Source organism: Hemibagrus wyckioides, linkage group LG05 (genome assembly GCF_019097595.1).
Source record: "Hemibagrus wyckioides isolate EC202008001 linkage group LG05, SWU_Hwy_1.0, whole genome shotgun sequence".
Lineage (NCBI taxonomy): Eukaryota > Metazoa > Chordata > Actinopteri > Siluriformes > Bagridae > Hemibagrus > Hemibagrus wyckioides.
This window is the reverse complement of record NC_080714.1, coordinates 19,732,937-19,754,035: the sequence shown is the minus strand read 5'-3', so window position 1 is coordinate 19,754,035 and position 21,099 is coordinate 19,732,937. Positions and strand designations below refer to the sequence as shown.

The window sequence follows — 21,099 nt, the reverse complement described above, 5'->3', positions numbered from 1 at the left end:
CAACAGTTTCTTTTGTATACACAACAGTTCACTCTGTGTACACTACAGTGCACGTTGTGTACACTATAGTGCACTTTGTATACAATATAGTACACTTTATATACACAACAGTACACTTTATTTACACTACAGTCCCCTTTGTATACACTACAATACACTTTACATACACTACAGCAAACTTTGTCACTTTATAGTGTGGTTATAATAGTTTTATGTTATGTACAATATTTATATTGCATTGTGCAATATATATATATATATATATATATATATATATGTATATATATATATATATATATATATATATATATATGTATATATATAAATTAGCTAGGTTCCATTGAAAAATTTGCGGATTAGTGAAGTCGTGACTCGTGAGATGCAGATCTGCGAGGTATTACTGTATATGTATCTAAAGTATCTAAGATTTTCCTCCAGCTCCAAAACTCCATGTGGTCAGCATCTGAAATTGACTAACTGACTGATCTGACTGATTCGAAACTAAATGTTTGCACAAGCTAGTCACTAGACAGAGTGTGAAGTCGTGTGGAGAGTCATTTACTAGGCACATCTAAATGCCTCCGGTGACCCAGACGGTCTGTTCACCTCTATGACTTTATGCGATTTTAATCACATACACTGCAAGCTTGATGAATGAGGTCATTGGATTGTCATCAGCAGATTCTATATGATCTCTTGCTCACTACTGGACATTTCAGTGTCTGTGTGTGTGTGTGTGTGTATGTGTGTGTGTGTATTGCAAAGAATTAATATTGATCATCAAAAACTAAATGTATGAGTCAGGGAAAACACAATATCACATATTAGCATGCAAAAATCCATAATTGTATCTGAAGCTGAAATACAGTACAGTCTGCAATCTGTGTGTGGTAGGAGGTGGAAGGTTGTGTGTGTATGTGTGTGTGTGTTAGGATGTGAAAGTGTCAGTGTGTGTATATGTGGTAGGAGGTGAAAGTGTCTATGTGTGTGTGTGTGTAAGTGTAAGTGTGTGTGTGTCTGTGTGTGTGAATACGCATCATTTACTGATGGCATTAGCAGGACAGCTGTAATCTGAACCCGTCTGTTGGAAGCTCATGATCATTACTGAGTCCAGAGGGAGCTGAAAGTACTTTAAAGCAGGAGCACACACTCACACACACATTCGTCCTCTCCCTCAGATCCAGACACTCCATGTAAATGAATACTCATGGCAAGGATTTTATTATGCCATTAACAGTTAATTTGAGTCTGTAATTAAAAATATCCGTCAGGCCAAAATGAACCAATCGGCCTTCCTCTGGGAGGATCACCTTGCCAGGGACAATACCACAGATGAACATGAAACGAGAGAAACAGAGTGAATGAGAGTGAATGAGAGAGAGAGAGAGAGAGAGATCATCAGTGCATAAAAAAATGAAATGCTTGTTTTTAGGATACGCAAACGTAAGCGGTTAATAAACTTGAGCTTATGATATGTAACATGGGTATCACATGAGGCTACAATGTTTGGTGTGTGTGTGTGTGTGTGTGTGTGTATGAGAGAGGGAGAGACAGATAGAGAGAGAGAGAGAGAGAGAGAGAGAGAGAGAGAGAGGGAGTTATGACCTTTTTCTGTGCTGTTCTGCTGTGGGGCTCATTAGTGTGTGTGTTCACTTATTACCATTCTCCTGTTGTCCCTTGCCTTCCTGACATGCATAACACGGCTTTCAGACTGTCTGAGACACACACACATACACACACACTCACACAGACAGAGACTGAGAGAGAGAGACAGAGAGAGAGAGAGAGAACATGCAAATTCACAGCACAGGATGGATATGACATATGTGAGGAGACATAGTGATGGAAGAAGCACATGCAGAAGTGTGTGTGTGTGTGATGCTTAGCACCTTGCTGAAACACACTCTAAAACGAGTGTAGTGCAGAGTAGTCTGCTGTGTAGTACAGCTGAATTATAGCTCTGAATAGATTTTCTGATGGTAATACTGTTGAATAACGCTGATGAGAGTGTTTCTGAACAATTAGAAGCAATTAACAGCATCTTAACCACTCGCCATAATACAATCATTTTCTATGCATGAAGTAAGGAATTACATAAGACAGCCTGTGCAGTTATACCACTATGAAAAGGAGTGCTGGATGGGTGTTCATGCAGCATATGACAGTCTGGAGTGTTTTATTTTGCTTATATCACAGTTTTACCAAACAAATTACTAAACCCATCTGATGTCGGAGAGGAAAATGTCTGGTTAATAAATAAATATTTAGAATTTAGTAATAGTACACTATTTAATATTTAGTAATAGTACGCTGTTTAGTGTTTAGTACATATTCAGTTTGCATAAAGAGAAAGTTGGAAGAAGAAAGATGCAATGGAAGTGCAGCCAGTATTGCTGAAGATAAGTCTAACATCTTGCTAGTGAAGAGTGTTTGTCTCATTCATTGATCGTTGTTGGATAGTCGCATACTATAGCAGCTATAAATTTTATCACTATAGCAACTATAAATTTGATCACTATAGCAACTATAAATCAGTTCAGCTTCTAATCAGATTTGGCTGTTATGCTTTTTGTCAAAGCTTTTGCTGCATCACATTCTCCTTAAAAAAGAACAGCACTTAGACACTGTGCAGATGACAGCTACACTCTCACTGCCACACCCTCATTCTCACTGCCACACCCTCACTCTCATTACCACACCTACAGTCACACTATTACACCCACACTCTCACTGCCACTCCCACACTCTCACTGCCACACCCTCATTCTTATTACACCCCCACACTCTTATTGCCACACCCACATTCTCACTGCCATGCCCACATTCTCATTGACACACCCTCACTCTTATTACACCACCAACACTACTCTTGCCACACCCACATGCTCACTACCACACCCACTCTCTCACTGCCACACCCACACTCTCACTGTCACAGTTAACTAATGTTCAGTTCTTGTCAGTTTCTAGGTCTTGTTTCTTCTCTGCTGCTTTTTTTTCCTTAACTGCAGGTGGAAATGTGAACCTTATTGTGGTCTTCCCTTGGCACATTTCTAACTACATACCTTTGTTGAGTTCTCTGCATTAAGGGTGCTTTGAGACCCTAGTGAGTATAACGACTATGTTTATACAACCTCTCTACAAATTGTCTCGAAACTTGCCAAACCTTGCCACAAGCCAGTCACACTGAATTCCAACGGAGTGCATTTCCATCATTTTTAATCATTTTGTGTGTTGGAGAATGATACGATCCTCCTTATGTGTCATCCTGCTGCGGCAGTGCTTAGTAACCACAAAAGAAAAACAGAGCCACTTGTAAGGGAAAATAGCGCATGTAATTCCTCAAGAGGTTCATTATAAAAAGAGCTGTTTCTTTATGTGGGTGTTAAAAAAGGAGAAGAGTGACAAAGAAAAAGAGCAAGAGAATAAATCTTACTTATGTGGGTGTATATTTTACAATCTTTTGATTGATTTTAAATATTTGATACACCTCTCGAAAATAAATGTAAAATATACTGACACACCCACACTCCCACTGACACACCCACACTCTTACTGACACACCCACAGTCTCTGACACACTCACACACTCACTGACACACCTACACTCCTTACTGACACACCTGCACTTCTTACTGACACAACCTCACTGACACACCCACACTCACCGACACACCCACAATCACTGACACCCACACTCCCACTGACACACCCACACTCTCACTGACACATCCACACCCCTTACTGACACACCTACACTCCTTACTTACACACCCACACCCATCACTGACACACCCACACTCCCACTGACACACCCACACTCTCACTGCAACACTCACACATCCTCACTGACACACCCACACTCACCGACACACCCACAATCACTGACACCCACACTCCCACTGACACACCCACACTCTCACTGACACATCCACACCCCTTACTGACACACCTACACTCCTTACTTACACACCCACACCCATCACTGACACACCCACACTCCCACTGACACACCCACACTCTCACTGACACACCCACACTCTCACTGCAACACTCACACATCCTCACTGACACACCCACACCCCTCACTGACACACCCACACTCACCGACACACCCACAATCACTGACACCCACACTCCCACTGACACACCCACACTCTCACTGACGCACCCACACTCTCACTGACACATCCACACCCCTTACTGACACACCTACACTCTCACTGACACACCCACACTCTCACTTCCTCACTGACACACCCACACCCCTCACTGACACACCCACACTCTCACTGCAACACTCACACATTCTCACTGACACACCCACATCCCTCACTGACACACCCACACTCTCACTGACACATCCACTCCCCTCACTGACACACCCACACTCTCATTGACACACCCACACTGTTACTGATACACCCACACTCTCACTGACACACCCACACTGTTACTGATACACCCACACTCTCACTGACGAACCTACACTCCCACTGACACACCCACACTCTCACTGACACACCCACACTCTTACTGATACACCCACACTCTCACTGACACACCCACACACCTCACTGACACACCCACACTCTCACTGATACACCCACACTCTCACTAACACACCCACACTCTTACTGATACACCCACACTCTCACTGACACACCCACACCCCTCACTGACACACCCACACTCTTACTGATACACCCACACTCTCACTGACACACCCACACCTCTCACTGACACACCCACACTCTCACTGACACACCCACACCCCTCACTGACACACCCACACTCTTACTGATACACCCACACTCTCACTGACACACCCACACCTCTCACTGACACACCCACACTCTCACTGACACACCCACACTCCTTACTGACCCACCCATACTCCTCACTTACACACCCACACTTTCACTGACACACCCATTTTCTCACTGACACAACCACACTTTCACTGCCACACCCACACATTCACTGACACATCCACTCCCCTCACTGACACACCCACACTCTCACTGACACACCCACACTCTTACTGATACACCCACACTCTCATTGACACACCCACACTGTTACTGATACACCCACACTCTCACTGACGAACCCACACTCCCACTGACACACCCACACTCTCACTGACACACCCACACTCTTACTGATACACCCACACTCTCACTGACACACCCATACTCCTCACTTACACACCCACACTTTCACTGCCACACCCATTTTCTCATTGACACAACCACACTTTCACTGCCACACCCACACATTCACTGACACACCCACACTCTCACTGACACACCCACACTTTCACTGCCACACCCACTTTCTCACTGACAAAACCACACTTTCACTGACACACCCACACTTTCACTGCCACACCCACACTCTCACTGACACACCCACACTTTCACTGCCACACACACATCCTTAGTGCCACACTCACATTGCCATACCCACAGCCCTCACTGATAGCTTCACTACCACACCCACACACCCTTCAGGGTCACACCCACACCCCTCACTCAAACCCAGCTCTTTTCTGTCACCCACACATGCCATACCTTTAGTCTCGCATAACCAAACACACACACACACACTATCACACCCAGACACTGCTACTGCTGGGTACTACTCATTAGCCTTCCTCCAGCCTTCCCAATTTAGTGACCAGGCAGCTGACATTAATTAAAGAACTGCATGAGTGGGCATGGTACAATTTATTGAAAAGCTTTCCACACTCACGCTGTTCCTCACTGCTCATGAAGCACACCAACAGGAATGTGAAAGCATGCTCCCTGCTGGACCTTAAAGCATAAATGTTGATAAATCCCACTACAGATGGCTTTGATGAGAAATTAGAGGGATGGCTTTGAAGCAGGCTTTTGCTCTCTGAGCGTTCCAGAGGAAGTGACTCCTCACAGGAATTGGCCACATTCATTTGAGATCTTTTCAGATGATCAAATACAAGAGCTATTGATGTTGTACACAAGCTTAAATGGCAGCTTATTATAGCAAGCAGGGCATGTTTTGGGAAAGCTAATGGTGTGAGATTTGAGGAAAAATATAGCTGATGAGGAACCATTTATAAATGATGCTCACAGAGAATATGATGATGATGATGATGATGATGATGATGATGTGTATAATAAAGGGCAAACACATTTTCTAACATTAGGTAGAATCAGTGGTAATTACACTCTGATGGCACAAATATAAACCACTGGAATGTCACCATTATCTTTGTGTATAATTACAGAGAGTAAACAGAGGACCACACTAATCTTCTCTTCTCTTCTCTTCTCTTCTCTTCTCTTCTCTTCTCTTCTCTTCTCTTCTCTTCTCTTCTCTTCTCTTCTCTTCTCTTCTCTTCTCTGTTGTGGTCTCTTCTCTTCTCTTCTCTTCTCTTCTCTTCTCTTCTCTTCTCTTCTCTTCTCTTCTCTTCTCTTCTCTTCTCTTCTCTTCTCTTCTCTTCATTCTCAGTGGGTAACTTCTCTTCATGTCAATAATTCATAAAAGCTAGCATTTTTTCCCCCTTCCCCAGAATCTGCACAGCTAAATCATTAATGTTTTAGCACATGTGCACACACACAGACACACACACACGCACGCACGCACACACACACACACACACACACACACACAAACATGCAATGCTTGTTAATTGTGCAGACCTTTCACTGACATAATTATCACTAGAACTAATTATTGCTATGTCTGCATCTAAACCAAACCAAAACTTTAAACTTAGTGAAGGAAATTGCTTGCCTCCTTTAGTCACAGTAATTGTAACAAAAAGGAAATGATTCAATAAGTTGTCAGTTGAAAATTCTGAAAAATGAACATGACTTACACCTGCTGGAATACCAACATGAATAGTGATAGCAGTATTGTGATATATGGCACATTACACAACAGAATGAAGAAACTTATACTGAACACACACACACACACACACACACACACACTCAAAACACATTTGATCTCTGTGACTTCATTCATTCTCCCTTGACTCACAGTTGGAAGGTTGCCAGATTCACAATTTTTATACCTATCTGCAAGTGTTTTAATGAAATTCTGTGGATAGAAAAAATGTAGGGATAGATTCAGGGGTTTTTCATGTGTGTGTGTGGTTATTAAGAATTAATTAGGTGGATATTTTGTCTGAGACCTGGCAACCTTTCCCACCAATGAAAGCCTGAACAGAGAGATAATGTGTAATTATAGCATTAGTAATTTAGAAGAAGGGATTAGCACAGTTTTTTGCATCACAACAGACAACCAATCAGAAATTGAACAGCCCATGCCTCATATTGGATATACGGTAGTGCGCCGTTTTACATCGTTTCGATTTTATGTCGCTTATCCTTAAATATTAAATTGAAAAATTAAATCCAATTTACGGCGCTTTACACAACCTCACGTCGGTCCATCCATCTCACAGTAACAGTGAAAAATGGCTAAAAACAATATTAATATAATAACAATTTTAGGGGATTATAGGTACATTTGGGCAGGTTGTAAATACTCCGTCGTCTATTGTGTCATAGTGTCATTATAGGAAACAAAAACAGCACTTTATAGGGGGATTTCCGACCGTGAAAATCGACTTATGTCTCTTGAAACCAAATAACCATGTAGGGCGGGGTATGTGACTGTATATATGAAATTGTATATAATGATTAGAAATCTGTAAAAGATAACAATAGCTGCTCGAGCTCAGAACGGTAGACCTGAACTATTTTTCCTTATGATACAAGCCATTATTTAAACTGGACACAAGTTGTATTTTTCCAGTAATAGGTGTTGATGCCACAAATCTGCAAATAAGACCTTTCATAAAATTTATAAACATTTTAAAAATGTTTATGAATGTACAGTGTGAAACGTTAAATAACCAGTATTAATTGTTTAACCCCCCCGGGGGTAAAGTATGAGCAGTGTGAAACGTGAAGCAAGATAAACCAGGGTTCCATATACCTGGCTTACTATCATCCAGGGTAACAAGTTCATGTGTGAAAAGCTCTTATGTGTCTGAATAAACACATTAGAAAATTTCAAGTATTTCACATTTATTATGCTGAAGGTTCAATTGAACATGGGAACCTAAGGCACATATTTAGGCAATGCTTATTTTTCTATATCAAAACTTTATTATAGAGACATCACTGTATTTGTATTTATAATATGTACATGATTTAATAGAATTAAATTTGTGTTATGTATTCTGTCCAAAGATATGATCATTAATTTGGAATCAGCTCAAAACTTTTGAAGTTTATTATTTTTCTTCAGCCAAATGGAAACTGTTCCAGCTTTAATATTGACTATTTCCGTGACTATTGTGTGTTCTCTGTGGTTAACTTTTCAAGTGAGGGAAATCACCAGTGCTAGAGAAGCTCCTTTGGTCTCTAGTAAAATGATTAATTTGGTCATTTGCATTGTGCAGCATCCAGCTGGGATCCTTCTGGTCTGGCACTTCTTTCTTGCTTATATAAAGAGAGAAAGACAGAGAGAGAGAGAGAGAGAGAGAGAGCAATGATTCAGAATTAGAAAATCCTGTGCGACTTCCCTCAGAGATGACAGTCTGATAAAAAATTAATTCGGGAATCTATCGTAATATAGAGAGGATGTGAGAAAAAGTGAGAGAGAATGTGCGACTGAGCAGCATGTCAAGGGATTTCTTCATTACTAGCAGGCAGAAGATCATCAGGAAGAATTCCGACTCAGACCAAGACACGTGCGGGTCCGAAACCAGCTGCGGGTCAATCCTATTTGTGTCAGTGGGACTGAGTGGGAACAGAATCTGGGTTTAAAGCAGATTAGGGCCCATATGGTGGTCTGAGATCATGGTGGTCTCGCATTGTGGCGTTCTCCCCTGTTATTCCTTTGTATATTTAGATTTATTTAAATCTTTTAAGCTAAATTTATTCCAAAGATGGCAATTTATAGTATATAAGCCTTGGATAGACGTGCCAAATGGGGGTTGTGTGTATGTGTGTTAAAATGTGGGCTTTTCTTTGTGATCAGCACGAAGAGAAGAAAATTCCCTGACATAGAGAAAATTTTAAATATTACGCTAACTTGTAATATTGTGTGTGTGTGTGTGTGGGTGGGTGGGTGGGTGTTTAGAGGGTATGATTCTGACTCTGTGCCTGTTCTTTGCAGGGTGAGATGAGATTCTTTAAGACAGGGTCTTTTGTGTGTGACTGTGTGTGTGTGTTTGATAAGATGCTAGCAGACAGGTATTGTCAGCTTCTTTATCAATCACGCCCTTGCCAGGAAGGTGAGTGACATCTGAGCGTGCTCAGTGAGGCACATTGGCGAGGAGTGTTGTCAGTAGCAGTCAGGCGTACCAGCAGAACCTCCCTCCCTTCCAAAGATCAGCCCATAAGCCAGCTCAGCAGATAATAAACACTACAAATAAAAACTTTTATTCACCTCTTGATTGCTTCCTCGGGGCTGAATCATTGGGTTAATATTGCAAGGATCAGAATAATGTTTAAAGGAGTCTGGAGCTGTTGCATTGATCATTTATAGTTTGAATTTTTTTGGGTGAATCAGGTGCATCACTTCCTCTTCAGCCTTCAGAGAATCAGCACAAAGATAAATAAACCGCACACACACACACACACACACACACACACACACACAGCGAGACTGAGAGGATATAAAGCCGAAGCTAAACAAATGTGCTCAGAGATGATCCTGTGGCACAGATTCAGTGGAGAGAGACAGTGTGCATGACTGTGCATTTATGATGGGGAAAAGCAATAGAGCTCCAGGTGTAGCTGTTTAACTAAGACCATCAAATAGCAAAACATGAATCCAAACACATTATATTCCTTTTTTTTGGACAAACATATAGATAGAACAGGCTGGATGAAGCCTTGTCACCTTAATGGCCAGCCTGGGATTTGACCACAAATTACCACAAATGGCCACAAAATCTTAAATGCATTTGACCACAAATGACCAGAAATCTCAATTGCCTTTATTACTTTTAAGCAATTGTAACAAATCATATGAATCTCATTTATTTCTAAAGTCTGTACTGCTTTCAACACTTGAAATAGTTACCCCTGGGTCATGGTAGACCCCTGTGTAAACAGAATCCTGGTTTATCTTTTTTCCTGTTTTAGGCTGCTCATACTTTACCCAGGGTTAACAGTTAATCCTGGCTATTCATAATCTGGAGTTTCACACTGTACGTGCCTAAACCCTGGCTTAGCATTCTTATTTGCTTATTTGCAGTGACTCATATCTAGAGATGCCACCCCTTAGTGCCCCTTTTATTTAGATGATATGTCTCAAACCTGGTACTGGTGGCTCAGTGGTAGGTTTCTCACCTACCATGTGGAAGGCCTGGGTTTGTTTCCCAGCCAGTGCCCACACCCCAGACACTGGATGCAGTGCTGGTCCCAAGCCCGGATAAAATGGAAGGGTTGCGTCTGGAAGGGCATCCGGCGTAAAACCTGCGCCAAGTTGTTGTGCGGACCAGTTGGTCCACTGTGGCGACCGCTCATGCACGTAGGGAGCAGCCGAAAGAGTAGGTCTCAAACTTTTTTTTTTTTCTTTTGGTGACAATTTTTTCCTTTAAAAAACATTCTTCAACTATTCTTGTAAATCATTCTTCATTAAAACACTGAAGCTAGTCTACAAAGCCACCGACTATACATTCCTTAAAGCCTCTAGCATGACTGGATTTGACCCACTATCCCACAAGATATGAGGCAGACTTGAATCAAGATTTTTCTCCATACTGAATATCCTCTGGCTGCCTCACTGACAGCTGACTCACTGTCTTTAAACCAGGACTGAAGGCCTGCCTCTTCACTAAGCACTTAAGTGAGCTCAGATTATATATAGAAATGCTTTACCAAATCTTTTTCGTAACTCCTCTGTAACAGAGTGCTGTCTCATAAATACTGTAAAATGTAAATGTTTACTGCTTCAATCTTCTTCAGTTTTTCACTAGAGCTATGAAAGTTAGTCACTAGTACTGGAGGTGTGTCTTATATTCTCTCAGATCATTGAGAAATCCATCTGTACATCTGTCCATCTATCGGTCCATTCATCTATTCATCCATCTATTATTCCATCCATTAATCTATTCTCTGTACAGCTTTGAGTCTGTAGATTATCCCAGGGGAATCAGGGCTCAAGTCCGTGGACACCCTGGACAGTATGTCTAGTATGTCAGTAATACTTTCTGAAATCCTTGCGACATCCATCCATCCATTCATTCATCCTCTGTACAGTTTATCCAGTACAGCTTTTTAGGAAGTCTGTAGACAATCCCAGGGGACTCACAAGTCTTACACCTTCTCAAATCCTTCCATCTATTCATCCATCCATATATTTGTTAATCCATCCATCCATCCATCCATCCATCTGTCAGTTGGTCCATCCATCCATCCATCCATCCATCCATATATCCATCCTTAGTTTAACCTGTACAGCTTTTCTACATATTCTGGGGTCTATCTCAGGTTTGGCATGGAAGCATGGAAGGACAAAGTGATTTAAGGTGTCCAAGATGGCTACACCTGTAACATTTTACACTATAATTGCACTATAAAGTTTTTTTAATTGTGTCATTATATTTTGCAGCCAGCTCATCTGAACTAATCCGCATCACCAAGTTCGCACAGCATTTCTGAGAAATTTGATGCAGTTTGAGACCATTTTTTATTTATTTACATATTTATTTTATACTGTTTCTATATAATAGAAATTGAATTAGGTGAGCATCCACTGCTTTTTTGATACATTTTTCTTGCACCGTTATTGCAAAATAAAAGAAGTAAATGGGACACTAAGCACACCTTGACTATATTTGAAATATGTAGGAAATTGTACATTTGGTTTTTCTGTTAAGGTCTGTAAGATGTCTGAGTAAATGCATGACAGATTTTGGCTGTTAGCTTTTCTTTCTCAGTGCTCAACAGAAATTTAAGCTCTAAAGGGCTAAATCTTTAAACTCCGTTTTGACATAACATATTTTAGACAGTGGAGTAGGTGTGTGTAGCCTCTGACTTGCTAAATTGTTTGGACTGTCATGTGTGAGGCCTAAAATTGGATATCTGGCATTTTTTATTTTGATGTTGAGCCTAAATTGTCAACTGACAAGGTGTTGGCTAGTGAATGAGGAGTCCTCAAAGCCTGTATTCATTAAAAAGTCTTCACATTTCTTTCCTTTCTTTATGCTTGTTGTCTTACAGTGCCTGATAAGAGTCTCATTTGCTGTTCATTCTTTTCCCTGGACTCCATTACTTCCTCTCTGGATTGTCAGAGTGGGATTTAATTGGCTGTCATGTCTGGTGCCAGTGTTTGATTGGTGTCTGGGCTCAGGTATGGGTGGGTGGGGAGAAAAGCCTGATGGAAGCTGGGCAAGGTTAGCTGTCTTGCTGGGCGCCTGTGAGCCTGCCGAGCTTCTGACGGCTGAGCCAGGGAACTGCCAACCCTGGCACTAACAGAGCAGACGCTTGCTCAGCTCTCTCGCTCTGTCCCTCTCTTCCTCTTTGCTTTTCATCCTTCGCCTTGTCTTTCTCTTCCATCTCTGTATCAAATATGGGCATCTATCACAGGAATGAGTGCAGCTGACTGAGCTAAAAATATACACATCATTAGCTTTTGAAGGAGTATAAAGTATCCCACCTTTCTCTGACTTTTGTTCCATCTTTTTTTTTGCACACTGGTTCCAACTGGAGTGAGTCTTTCTTGATGTCTGAAATGAACCTGTTCAGGTTATGTATATCACATCTGGGCATGGACAAGTAGATTCGATGAGAATGAATGAATTATTGTTTTTTGATTGTGTTGAAGGAATTTTGATCCCATGTGTTGTGACTTGTGCTTGCTGAGCTACACCTAAATGTCACTTTACCACTAACAGCTGTCTGTTCTTACTGTGGATTCTCAGTATTGGTATGAGGAGTGCATTTTGGGAATTGTAGTTATATAACACTAAGAATGTGTCCAAAAGATACACTAGTTCCTGTAGTCACTGTAACTTCCTGTAGTCACCCTGAGTGCTATAAACTGTATATTCCTCAACAACCGCTCTCTCACTCTCTCTCTCTCTCTCTCTCTCTCTCTCTCTTTTTACCTTTCTCAGTGAGTAATACAAAAAAAACCCAGCTTGCTATCTTACTCAGAAATTGGAAAACACTTCAGAAAGTCTTTTGTCATGAAGACTCTTCCATAAAATAAAACGTATTGACCATTAAAACATGCTGACCCCCAAGACTTCTTCCATAAATGTCAAATCAATGATGTTATCTTATATAAAATTTAACCATATCAGCAATTAAATGTCTTTGCTTACATTTTTTTTTTATTATTTTACTTTACTTTATTTTATTGGCCTTTTAGCAGGCTAAGATTGTATGTGGCCATGTGTGCCATGTCTTACTATATGCTGAAACACTACTAATCAACTAATCTAATTTACTTGCAAGACAATTTAACAACTTTAATTATATAAATCAGCAAAACAAAAAAACAAACATTTTGCATCAGCAGGGTATGTGAAACAACATTTAAAGCATTCTAGTGTCAATTTGTCTTACCTTGAAATGCTGTTGGCTTCTCAGTGACTTGGAAGAATTTAGCCTTCACACCAGTTGTGCTCTATTTAACCAAGAAGTGTTTTGGCAGTCCTCAGACATGTATAAGAAGTGCCTTCTGCAGTGTTTCAAAAGTTTCAGATGACATCAAGCTCTTTACAGTATCAAAATGCAGCCACGATCGCATGTTTTTCTGACTCCGAAACGGGTTTTTCGGCAAATTGCATCAGCCACATCTAGTGAAAATAATTTCATTCATATTTGGAAATGCACCTTTCTTAAAAGTTTTGTCAATAATTATTTGCATTATTTGTAATTGTAAAAAGTGTGTTTTAGCAATTAATTCATGCTAAGTACTCAAAATCAGTCCCTGGTGGTCCAGCGGCACGGCTCACCGCCTGGTCCGGGTCCAATTCCTGTGCAGAGAGCCAATCCGCCTACTCGGTGCCGGTCCCAAGCATAAATAAAAATGAGAGGGTTGTGTCTGGAACAGCATCCAGTGTAAAACCTGTAACAAAATCAAATATGTGGATTGGATGATCCACAGTGGTGACCCTGAACATGGAGCGGATGAAGGACAACAACAAAAAAGAGTATAGAGCTCAAAATATCCAAGTAAATTAATTAAATTAAATTAAATTAAATTAATTAATTTGTCGAAAATGGTAAAATTTTTCACAGAATTATTTATCATCAACATATTATAACTATTCACATTAATAAACAGTGATGTGATTTACTGAATATTAAACACCTTCGAGCCAATTTATATTCAAGAATTGAACAGCACTGTGGTACAGTACAGGATAATGAATTCTATATAACATTTTACCCCATTAAAAAAAGTGGGTTATAACTTAGTGGGTGCTGTAACGTAGCATCTAATAGTTCTACTCTGGGATTTGTTAATATTGGGTACCGTAGGTGTGTGTGTAATATAACCTGGGATTCATTAGCTAGTCAGTCTGAGATCCTTCACTGCAGGTTTAATCTAAAGCTCAGTGTGTGCTTGCATCCGACCTGCTCTTCTTTATTAAGAGCTCCATCACCTACCTACGGATGGAAGGAATAGCATTCGGGATTTGATATATATAACCTCAGAGTTACTGAATCTCATTAGTTGAATTTATATTTGATAAAGAATAGAGACAGAGTGACTTGTAAACCACTTTGCACACGTTTTAGTTCATTGATATGTGTATGTTTGCTATGATCAGAGGTGACAGATGAGCATATTTTCAGACAGGTTTGCGTAACCGTATGGGGAGCCGAGCCCAGCCAAGTGCTATGGGAGAGTCTCAGAGGAAAGAGAACAGAAGAGATAAAAAAAGCAACACAGAGAAGGAAAGAGCTGGACTAAGAGAGAGAAAGTTGGACAGAAAGGGCGAGTGGGCATGTTTTTTAAGACAGCGAAGAAATGAAACAGAAATGTGTCTGTGTGATGAACTCGCCATCTGCAAAGACGGAAGACCGGATTCCAGCGGGATTAATTAAACAAGTAGAACCCACCTCTGTTTCTCTCTCTCTCTCTCTCTCTCTGGCTCTCCCACATTTCTTTTCTGTCTCTTCAGTAAATGAATATAATGTAGTCGCAATGCTGTAGCTTACAGGCCTCACATTGGTTCTCTCTCACAGAGAATTAAATTATGCTTTGTACTGGCATGTTTTCCTTCTTTATTAAACAAAGTCTCTCCTCGCTCCCATACAGAAACAGAATTGATAAACGTGCTGAATTTTGGCACACCTCCACATTGTTCTCTAGACTGGATTTGGAATGATGCAAAATTGGTGGTTTCCTGGTAATAAAGGACCACGCTGTGTGTTTGTGTGCTGCACTGTGCCCAGTGGCAGAAAGAACAGCGCATCAGAAGTGTGTTCCTGCCGGCTTGGCCTTTTAATGGCAGGAGAAGAAGGGTGTGTGAGAGAATGTGTGTGTGTGTATGTGTCTGTAGGAGTGGGAGTCAAGTGCTTTGCCACTGCTATCGATGTGACACATGATTCTCTAATGCGTGGATGCAACCGCATGCTTCTAACAAGGAAATTGATTTCCCCCCTTCTCGCTCTCGTTCTCCCTGAAGCATTCATCCATTTTTCACCTAGTTACATTAAAACAACAACAACAAAGAAGTACAGAAAACAAGTGAATTACTAGCAATTAAAACCTAACCGGAGTGTGGCCAGTAATTAGGCCTGGCTGCTTGAAGTGCAGCAGTGTATTGGATTTTGCAGGCTGCTGGTTATTTATGGCTGTTTTGTATCTTCTGGAACAGAGCTAATGAATAAGTAGCATTTGTTTTGCCCTTGAATTAATACATACAGCCGCTGTATTGTGCTTTATATATATTTGTATAGGTGGACACGGTGGTTTAGTGGTTAGCATGGTTGCCTCGCACCTCCGCAGTTTCCTCTTGGTATTTTGGTTTCCTCCTTTAAGTCTAATCATGATTTGTAAGTTGATTGGCATCTCTGAAGTGTGTGAGTGTATGTGTGTGTGATTGCGCCCTACGATGGGTTGGCTACTGTTTCCCTCACCTTGTGACCCGAGTTTCCTGGGATAGTCTCCAGGCTTTCCATGACCCTGTGTAGGATAAGCAATGGATAGAGGGATGGATGGATGGAGGAATAGAGGGATGGATGGAGGAATAGATAAATGGATGGATGGAGAGATGGATGAAGGGATGGATGTCTTTGTCTTTGTCATTTGCACCAAACAGAATAACTGCCACTAACTAAAAAGCTGCTTATCCTTACCTTATCTCCTTACCTCATCATTTTTACCTCCCTTTCAGTTAGTAAGGTTCAGGGTTAGATAGATTGCATGTATCATGTATTCTCAGACTCTGGCCTAGCTTTACTAGCATGTAGAAATGTTATTCAACAGAGGCTACAAAGCATTGAATCTCTTTTTGGTAAGAAATTAATTACTATTACTAATTAATTACTATAAATACAAAGTAAACTTGTTTTAAAAGGCTTGGTCAGAGGTTGAATTAGCATTTAGGATTTGTGAGGGCCTGAATTCTTTGTTAGCGCTGTTCAGTTTTAGTTAATCAAGTTCTAATAATGAGTTAAAAATATCAGTTTCCATCCCAGTGCCTTATTTTTTCTAAAAAAGTGAAAATCTATTCCCATTATTCAGCCCTGATAGTATGAAAACCTTGTCTAATTTATCTAGCAAGCTACACAGTGAGTTTCCTCTGGCTATACAAACTAGACTAGCTATACAACTAGATTATTACAGAATCAGAGCTCAGCTCTACTTAGTGTTGTGCATTGTTATATAAGTTATTATAGTACCTGTGAACCTTTCTGCATTGTGGTGTCATTTACTGTGGTATCGTTTGGCATATGCGCATGCCACTAGTCCCACCACATCACGTGTGGACAGGGCATGATGGGTTCACTCATTACACTTGCTGTATTTCACTGTCCTGAGTGGCAGTTTGGCTTTTGGACCCGCTATTGATCATGGAGTGTATTGATCACTGAGTGTGTGGAAGGTGATGATGTCCTGTAGTTTAGCAACTTCAGACAGTGTGAAGGAGAGGTTGATTATAGAGGTGATGGATAGTGGCATGTGTAGAGGTGTAGAAGTTAGCTCTCTTTGTCTCTTTCTTTCTCTTGTTTTCTTTCTCCCTTCTTTTTTACTCTGTATTTTTTCCTGTTGTTACAGCATTTATTTAGACATGGTATTTGCACCAATCAAATTATTTATTTTATAAGTCATGGCATATCCTCTACATAGCACAGTGGTTTGTTGAGTTTTAGCAGTAGACATTCTGTTTGTGTGTATTTTTTGGGGCCCAGCAGAATTAAAAAAAAGTCATGTGGTGTAAATGCTTGTTTCTGATCTCAACATGAAATATGGTTTAAAATAATATCAAGCATGCTATAGAAATATATAGTTTGGACAAAAAAAAAAAGATGATTTAATTCATTGTGACCCACATTCCTTAAATTTGGACTGTCTCGTTTGTTTTCAGCCGTCTCCCTTTCTCTTTTTCTCTGTTGGTAAAGTCCTCATTGAAGATACGAGTTTCAGCAGGAGACAAGCTTTGTGTGAAATCTCTATCTGTCCCCATAGGGACCTTATATACTCATATAATTAGGACAATAAATCTGCATACTTTTATACATTCTCACAACAGCCTACTCAATTGTGGAAACTCACTTTAATCCTGTTCTATTCTGTCTTTTTATTTTTATCAACTTCTCTGTCCGTCTCGCTCTTGTCTTATCTTTTCTGTCTCTTGTTTCTTTTTTTTTGTCTCTTTCTTATCTCTCTTCCCTTTCCTTCCTATACCCATCTGTCTCTCTATTTCTTCCTATTGCTGTTTATCTCTCGACATCTCTCATTTTAGTGCTACAAGATTATTGCATATCTTTGTATTTTGTATCTTTCTGAAATCTGAGTGTCTGTGAATCTGTTCTCTCCTCTGTGGCGATATTTTAAAAAGAGCCCGACTGTCACAGCACCGGGACTTCAGCCAGCCGGGAGACACGAGCCTGTTATCGAGCGTGCTCATTGTAGGTGCTCTCCTTGCCAAATGGAATAAAATATCCCAGCCTCCTCCTAAAGCAGCCAGTTGTTTAGGTCTGACAAACGACCTGTCTTCCTATATGATCAGCTTACCTAAAAAGTCACATGTGTATTCTCATTCCAGTCGCCTTCTCTTTGGATGACATTCACTGAAAATGATGGCTCTTCTCCGCTCACATTCCTATAGAATTATATTCCGGATGAATTTTTTATTAGGAAACAGAAGTATACTTGCACTGCTCTGATGTTGAAGATCCTTGCAGTAAAATAATCTCTCGTTGAATTGCACTATTGATTTTTATCTGCACCGGAGCTCTGTGTTGTCCTCCAAACTGACATTTAAAGCATTACTCTTTCTGTTGCATGTCAAACTTTTGACTCCATTCAAGTCAAAGTAAACAGTTATGTGTCATAATTATACTAATGTTACCTAGGCATTAAACATCTGGATGGATGGAAGGATGGGTAGACAGTGTATTCTACATTGATACAAACGCAGACACAAATAGCAGGCACACATTTATTATTATTATTATTATTATTATTATTATTATTATTATTAGTTTGATTTGGGAAAACTTGTCTGAAAGACTCTCTGGTTAAGACTACACATGTGCACCAGGACTGGGATGCAACAAAAAAAATCACATGGATGGGAGGTTTTTACTTTCTTCCCACCTCACCTTATCTCTCTGCCCTCTGAGCTGTTTCAGCCCTGCACGCCTGCTCGGACTCTCAGATCCACCAATTCTCAATGCCCAAGACCAGACTGACCTCAATGTGGAACAGATCCTTTAGTGTTCAAAGTATGAAAGTATGAAATGGTGCCCATGTTACTGCACTCCCATGTCTCATTCAAAAAAATTCAACTTAAAACATACCTTTTCTCCAAATAGCAGCTCACAAGAAATTTATGAACAATGCATTTTAAACAACTCATTCATTCATCCTTAGTAACTGCCTGGTCAGGGTTGCAGTTGTTTAAATATGGTTACTAGTTTCTTTATATCTCAGGAAATAGAACCAACTAAAAATAATAAAATCTGTCTTGCACACATAGAAAAAGACCTCAACATTTCTATTTTGATTTAAAAAACAATGGCTTAAATTAAATGATCGATAGATAGATAGATAGATAGATAGATAGATAGATAGATAGATAGATAGATAGATAGATAGATAGATAGATAGATAGACAGACAGATAGAAATTGGTCCCAAAATATATTCCTCTAAATGGAATGTATTTGGATTGAGATCTGGTGGTTGTAAAGGCATATGACTTAAATGTGCTCTGTCAGCTAGTCCACTTGGGAAGTTTTATTGTTTTTCTCATTTCTGTCAATATGAAGGAAAACTTTTACATAACATTTGTGTTTGTCTGTGTGTGTGTGTGTGTGTGTGTGTGTGTGTTTCAGAATGCGGGAGCGGGATTTACAGAGTGTGTGTGCGTGGCTGCTGCTGCTCACCCTGGCCCTGCTGTCTCTCTGGGGGCGTCTGGCTCTGGCTTCCTCACACCGCAACCATATAGGTGAGTTAAAGATCTGTTTGGGTCCTGGCTTCATTCTGTGCTATCATTTACATTCAGTCTAGAGCTATATAAGCAGGTAAACCTGGAGGCCTGGCTTTGCATCGAATTAACTGGAACTCCTATTGTAAGAATACACTTTTCTAGCTTTTTTTTTTTTCAACTGTTCATGTACTGGAACCAGGTAGATAATTTGTAGCTTTGCTAGTAGAAAGCTAACACTACTGCTAGACGTGGTGCATTTTGGGAATCTCATTTTTCTCAGAGATTTAAATTTGTCTGCAGCAATCAGACTGTATGGGCTTGATAAGGTAGTGCATGGTAGAGTATTATCTACTTTGGTGAAGTTCTTAAATAGAAGGTAATAAGCAAGGATTTCAAATCATTTTAACAAACCTTTGTAGAAAGATTAGCCTATTTTGGTGATAATGTTCCAGGGTCTTTATCATCCATTACCTTGTCAATTTTGCAATTACATGGCTATTGCCTCAATAATTACTGCTTCACTATGAGTTAATGCCTTAACTTAAATGCTAAATATGACATTTTAACTGGGGAGCAGGTGTGGGTTGTATGGAATTAGACTTTGAAAATGTTATATACAGTATGCTGTGTGTGTGTGTGTGTGTGAGGGAGAAGGTAGAAAAGCAAGAGATGTTTATTTCATTCACTAATTGCGACATCATTTCCATCAGTGCTTATGATATCTGTGTGTGGCTCATTTCTCAGGCGACTGATAGCGATTGGATGAGATTTAAGTAGTAACCCATCAGATAAACAGATGTACATGTATCTGCGCTGTAAAACTTCATCATAATTAATGTGGGCCATTGTTTATCAGCGATTCCTCCACATGGAACTGATAAACCCAAGAATAAAGCCACAAGGGATAAGGGAGAGAGGTAAAGATAAGGCGAGCAGAGAAAAAAAAATAAAGGAGGAAGAGAGAAGGATGAAAGAAATCTTATCCAGATGAAACTGCGAATATAAAGGATCGAGGTGAGGTGAGGATGGAGGGTAGAGAAATGAGTCTGTCAGGGGTTTTGAACACGGAAGAATAATGGCTGAGTTCCAGCATTGTGTCCTGAGCCCCCTGCCCGCCATGTGTGTGTGTTTGTGTGTGTGTGTGTGTGTGTGTGTGTGTGAGAGAGAGAGACCTGAATAGATGGTGTCCTGTGCCCTTATGTCCTGTAATGTACGAGGCCTTCCTCTGACATGTCCCAAATACACTCATCCAAATACTAAACTCACTATATAGTCAATGGCACCCAATCAATAGTAAGACAAAAGTGTAAGTGTGTGTGTATGTGTGTGTGTGTGAGAGGGAGAGAGAGAGAGAGAGAGACCTGAATAGATGGTGTCCTGTGCCCTTATGTCCTGTAATGTATGAGGCCTTCCTCTGACATGTCCCAAATACACTCATCCAAATACTAAACTCACTATATAGTC

The 21,099-nt window shown here is 40.4% G+C and overlaps 1 protein-coding gene across 1 annotated transcript in view; it reads left to right on the top strand.

Annotated features, from left to right (window-relative positions):
* The window catches only part of tafa3b (TAFA chemokine like family member 3b), a 122,325-nt gene that overhangs the window by 51,014 nt on the left and 50,212 nt on the right, over positions 1-21,099 (top strand). Inside the window, exon 3 of the mRNA XM_058388797.1 lies at positions 19,541-19,653. Coding sequence (XP_058244780.1) covers positions 19,542-19,653 — 112 coding nt within the window. The 5' untranslated portion in view covers position 19,541. The remainder of the gene's footprint in view (positions 1-19,540; positions 19,654-21,099) is intronic.